Source organism: Gallinula chloropus, assembly GCF_964237585.1.
Source record: "Gallinula chloropus genome assembly, chromosome: 2".
In the NCBI taxonomy this organism is placed as follows: Eukaryota; Metazoa; Chordata; class Aves; order Gruiformes; family Rallidae; genus Gallinula; species Gallinula chloropus.
The window spans coordinates 89,817,741-89,823,590 of record NC_140086.1 but is presented as its reverse complement, the minus strand read 5'-3'; the positions used below and the strand labels follow the sequence as shown (position 1 = coordinate 89,823,590).

Here is a 5,850-nt window from a genome sequence, read left to right as displayed (position 1 = left end):
CCTTAAGAGCCAGACCACAGCAGCAGACTCTTAAGCGGAGTGACTCTGCATCAAGGGCTTATCCAAAATAAGGTCTGATTTAGAAAGGCTGCTTTGGGAAAATATGAAGCAATCCAACTTTTACTCCAGGACACAAAATTCAAAGTGTATGCAAGCACCACACTCGATTTCTACTGATGTTTTTGTTACTGTTTCACAGACACTAGTGCTACTGCCCTATGAAGTCTACTGGCATTTTGCAATTGACTTTGAACAGCAAGCAGGATAGGATTCAATGGGGAGTTTTCAGAGAAGCTTCTGCCATATAGCTCTCTTCATCGAGTTCTATCTAGGATACTGCTGAAAGAGGCAGTACCTCTGAAGGAGGGTAAGACAACTTAAACCTGAAAACAACCCCAAAAATCACAACTAAATTCTCTATAAAGGTATCTGGGGAAAATTACAGAACGCTTTTTGTCACAGACTTTACAGAAAATTTACAGATCTGCAATGTGCAAGAACAGCAAAGTCATTATTTAATAAGAAAAAATAAATGTAAAAAAAACTCCAAACCCCAGTAAAATATTTTATTGGAGAGCAACAGTTATAACAGAGAGGTTACAAACACACCACCCGGAAGAGATCAAACAACAGCACTATATGCACACTAACACACTTAAAGCTAAGGTTAAGGTTTTGGCTAATTCTCTCATAGCAAAAGCCCACAGCATTGCCTACCTGTTCCCATCCTACCCCTGCACCGGTTGTGCTTGTGACAGGAGGAAAGAGGGGCCAGGACCGAACCGACTTTGTCAGGCTACATAAATCATTAGGAATTCACAACTGCGAAGCCGTGTGTTACTTTCCAACAGGTTGTTGAGCTGTCACACTACAACTTGTTGCTATATACGGCGCTATTAAAATAAATCACTGCACGTAACAGGTTCTGCTCTGCCACCTATAAGTCATTCTGCATCTTACACCTGGGAGGCGGGCCCGGCTCTGCGAAGTCTCGCCGGATTGCGGCTTCATTCGAAATACCCGGGAAGGGGAGGGACCTGGCAGGAGAAAATACAAACATGTTTGGTAAAATCACTTTCCAACAAGACCTCGCTGTCTGTCATCCCGGCTAATTACGGCTCTGATACGGCCTATTAGCGTATACCCACCTTTGCTACCTTGCTTCTCCACCCACCACCCTTTCAGATCTCCGTCCTGGCTCCGCCTCCCGCCGGCGTTATAATGGGCTGGTCTGAAAGTGGTGGAGAGACACAGAACCACGGGGGAAGAGAGAGATAATGACAATAACACTAATAACACTAATAACCCGGCTGCTGCCCGCGCCGCAGCGAGGAGCCAGCCCGTCGTCCCGGCACTGACAGGAGCCGGAGCCGGGAAGAGAGAGAGGAGTAACCCCGACGTCCCTCGACAACTTCTACTCACGCCCGGGGAGAGCCGGACGGTAACATCGGCAGCGCCCCCGAGGAGGACCGGGCTCGGGGAGGGGGGGGAAGCAAAGCGGAGCCGGCGCCGGCAGCCGCCCGCCCGCCCGTTCGCACCGGCTCCGCGGGGGCCGCCTCGCCCCTCCGGCCCTATGGAGCAGCGAGAGTAAAGAGCGAGAAGGACAAAAAAGGGGGGGGTGGGGACGAAAAAGAGCCAGCGCCCCGGTGGGGGAGAAGGAGGTGGAAGCGGAGGAAGCGACCCGTCCCCCTGCTCGCCGCCGACGGCGGCAGGGCACCGCCGCCTGTTCTCGGCGCCCAGCGGCGGGGAAGGGGACATCCCTCTGCCAGCGACCCCCTGTGCGGCCGGGTGAGGCGGGGAGCAGAGCCCCGCTGCCGTCCGCTGCTCTGCCTGCACCGCCCGCCGCCGCGGAGCTGTCCAAGCCGGCGCGGGGGCAGAAACCCCCCGGGTCGCCTCACCGCCCCCCGCCGCCCGTGAGGCCGCGCCGAGGGGCAGGGGTCGCGCCCGCCCAGCGGAGGCGCGGGGTGCGGGGGGGCCTCCAGCGCCGCCGCCATGAAGCTGGAGGTGTTCTCTCAGCACTACGAGGATAAGCTGAACGCCAGCAGCGACCAGGAAGGCAGCGGCTCCCTCTCCCCAGCGCCGGCCGAGAGCGAGCTGGGTTCAGACGGCGACTGCGCCGCCAATAGCCCGGGCGGCGGGGCCGGGCGGCGGGACCATCCCCCGCCGCCGCCCCCCGCCCCGCAGCCGCCGCCACCGCCGGCCGAAAGCGCCAAGGGGAAGCCCTACACGCGGCGGCCGAAGCCGCCCTACTCCTACATCGCGCTGATCGCCATGGCCATCCGCGACTCGGCCGGCGGCCGCCTGACCCTGGCGGAGATCAACGACTACCTGATGAGCCGCTTCCCCTTCTTCCGCGGCGCCTACACCGGCTGGCGCAACTCGGTGCGCCACAACCTCTCCCTCAACGACTGCTTCGTCAAGGTGCTGCGCGACCCGGCGCGGCCCTGGGGCAAGGACAACTACTGGATGCTCAACCCCAGCAGCGAGTACACCTTCGCCGACGGCGTCTTCCGCCGCCGCCGCAAGCGCCTCAGCCGCGCCGCCCCACCGCCGCAGCCCGCCCGCCCCGCCGCCGCCCCGCCGCCGCCGCAGCCGCAAGAGGCTGCCGGAGCGGGCGCCGCGTCCCCCGGCGGTTCCCCGCGGTGCTGCTGCGCCTCCTCGCCTTGCAACTGCGCGCCGGGCGCTGCCGCCGCCGCCGCTAAGAAAGCAACGGCGGTGGGCGGCGGGACGGCGGCGGTGGGCAGCGGCGGCGCGAAGTTCTCCAGCTCCTTCGCCATCGAGAGCCTCCTCCGGCGGCCGGCGGTCCCCCGCGCCGCCCCGCAGCCGCCGTCGCAGCACTCCCGCCTCCTCTGGCCGGCGCCGCCCGCGCCCCCGCACCTGCTGCACGGCCCCTACCCGCTGCTCCCCTACCCACCTGCCGCGCAGCCTCCGCCCGCCGCCGCCCTCTACGGCGGCGGCCTCCTGCAGCTATGCGCCTACGGGCTGGGCGATCCGCCGCCGCTGCTGCTGGGGGGCGGGCGGCAGGCGCTGGCCCACGGCGAGCCGCCGCCGGCGGACCGGCCGCGGGCGCCGCTCCTGCCCGCAGCCCTCCACAAGGGTGGGCGGGGGCCGCCGCCCGGCTCCCCGCTCTACGGGCCCCTCCGGCTGACCGTCCCGCTGCAGCCGGCGGCGGGGAGCTCGGCCTCGTTCCAGCCGTACGCCGTGGAAACCCCCCTGGCTTAATGGAGCCCCCCTCCTCCCCTGCGAGAGGCCTTCCCGGGGAGGCGGGGAGGGGGAAAGGAGGAGGCTCTGTATCCCGCACTTTAACTCCAGAGGCGACCAAGGCCTCCAAGAAAAAGCCTCGGTGACGGTGCCTTAGTGAAATGACAGTGGGTTTAACTTAAACCAAAAAAAAAAATCTATCAAAACCACAAAACAACTGTCGTTTTGGACATAGCCATGAGCCTCAAGTGCTTCTTACTGTTCGTGGAGACTACTTGACTGTAGCCATTCCCTCGCCGCCTCCTTTCTATCCCCCCCTCTTAAGTCCTCGCACCTCCCGCCACCGAAGCCTCGGGCAGCGGAGCAGGGGGTGCCCCCGCGGAGACGAGCGGTGGCGGCAGCCGGGGGATGCGCTGTGCACTCGGGAGGTCGGGGTGGGGGGCGAGGTGGGGGGAGCCGGGGGCGCCTGCCGGGACGAGCAGGGAGGGAGGAGAGAGAGAGAGGGAGGGGCCCGGGGGCTGCTGTGGAGCCGTAGGTCTGTACTGCAGAGCGATGCATCACTGTGCCAAAATAAACCTTTTCTCCTGTCCGGCAACTAGCATTTCGTGGCAAGGGAGGACTTTAAATTATTTATAAAAGTAGTGTTTTTAAGGGAAAGAGAGAGCAGCTTTTTTTTAATTAATTATTGGGGAGGGCGAGGGACGGGCGGCGGGAGAGGAAAATAGGCTCAAGGAACTGTCAGGCGTTATCTCCTGTACTGGCTGGCGTTGTACATTTAAGGCCAAGACCACTGCTACTGGAAAGAGAAGAGTAATTTCCCCCCCCCCCCCCCCGTATTTTATTTTTGTGTTTGTATAGAATCTATGTGCGTGTGCATTTTATTGATGCTTGGCCACAATGTTTGGGGTTTGTTTTGTTTTATTTTGTTTTGGTTTTCTTCTCTTCCCCCGAATAAAAGCTGCCCCCCAAATAAAGATGGTAATACGGAGCAGAGCGTGATGTCAGTGCTGGCGTGGCGGGAGGGCAGCGTGCCGTGGGAGATCGCCGTGGCCGGGCAGCATTCGGGCTGTCCCCCTTTCTTCCCCATCACTCCCGGCGCATAGAGGTGCCACGTAGGAACCCACCTTATTTTGACCCCGGGACGCGAGAGAGGTTCTTCTCTTGTGCTGCCGCCAGGTTTGGAAGTCCTCTTCCATTCCTCGAGTCTAATCGGGTTTTCCTGCCGGTGCTCAGCCCTGCTGAAAGACTGGCGTTTTGCAGGCAGGCAGATTTGCGGGCAGGCTGCCCGATTTAGGGGCACCCTGCGGGAGTCCTGCCCATCAGTCTGCCTTTTTTTTCCTCCCTCCCCCCCACCTCAAAGGACAGCAGACGAAACGAAACCCACTTGTCATCTCTGGGTTCACAGGGAACTCGCTTCAGGAAGGAGGTTGGCACCACCGAGCTCCAGCTGCTGCTGGTGGGGACACCCTCGCTGGCATCTCCGGCGGGCGAAACCTCAGCGTGGGGGGGGGGGGGGGGGGGGGGGCGGGGGAGGAAGCACTATTGAATATTCGCTGGTAATAAAATGTTTACACACGTTGCCATCTCCCGACGCGTGTTATGTTAAGGCTGCTTCGTACCGCCAGAAGCGATCAGGGAAGGCTCGGAAAGACCCAGTCGGGAAAAGGAAAGGATGGGCGCTTAACTGCCCGTGGTACTGAATTACATTTTAGCGGCGTCCCCAACCTCGAAGGGCTTTAAACAAACGTTGAAACGAGAATTCGGGGCTTGCTTGTTCGTTCGTTTGTTTTATTTTTTTATAAAAGGATGAAAACAGGCGGGCTTTTTTTAGCCTCTGAGTCTTCGATAAGCACTGACCACCTAAGCAAACGACGACAAGCAGAGTTTTGGGCGCTGGTTGTTCTTTTTACGGATTATCCTGATTTCGGACCCCGGACATTCTCCCCCACCCCCTTTTCCCTCAGTGCTGGGGTTCAGCCGCTGAAGAGCTTCAAACCGACTCGCACAAATTTGGCCGAAATAACGAAGGTGTGTTGGGAAAGAAAAGCTTCAAACAGAACGATCTGAGGGAGAAAACATCGACTTGTTTCAATAAAGCTCAAGCAGATTTCACGGTGTGTTTAGCTCAGACCATAACATTCATCAGAACATTGCGAGAGATTAGTGACTAATGTATGAAGTAATCCAACCCTTGAAGGAATTGGTTTTTATGTACACACACGCATGCACATACACATACACACACACACACACACACTATTTCGACATCGTTCTGCCTCCAAGGCTCTGTGCAAATATTAATCTGCCCTTCTGTAATCTTCCCTTTCCTCTAGCGTGTATTTTAACGTGTCCTTCTTTACGGGAGTCCACATGAGCCGCCGGTATGCAGCTGCTAATATCTTTTGGTTTTGTCGATCTGCAATGGTCACGTTTCGGGGTGTGTTAAAAGCACCTTGACGGAACGTGGGGTTTGTTATTACAGCCACAAGCGTGTGTTTAGTCGGATGTACGTAAGCGCGAGGAGGGATGAGTGTGTGTGTGTGTGTGTGTGTAAACGTTTGCGATAGCATTCGGCCTTTTAAACTTGTAAAAGTCCCTTTTTATTAAGAAAACCTTGGTATTTAAAAAAAAAGAAAAAAAGAAGCTCGC

At 58.3% G+C, this 5,850-nt stretch overlaps 1 protein-coding gene across 1 annotated transcript; it reads left to right on the top strand.

Moving 5' to 3' along the window:
- Positions 1-1,992: 1,992 nt before the first annotated feature.
- On the top strand, positions 1,993-3,222 carry FOXQ1 (forkhead box Q1; the record flags this gene model as incomplete). The annotated part of the gene is made up of 1 exon (XM_084280471.1): positions 1,993-3,222. The coding sequence occupies one exon, from the start codon at positions 1,993-1,995 to the stop codon at positions 3,220-3,222; it is 1,230 nt and encodes a 409-aa protein (XP_084136597.1).
- Positions 3,223-5,850: the final 2,628 nt, after the last annotated feature.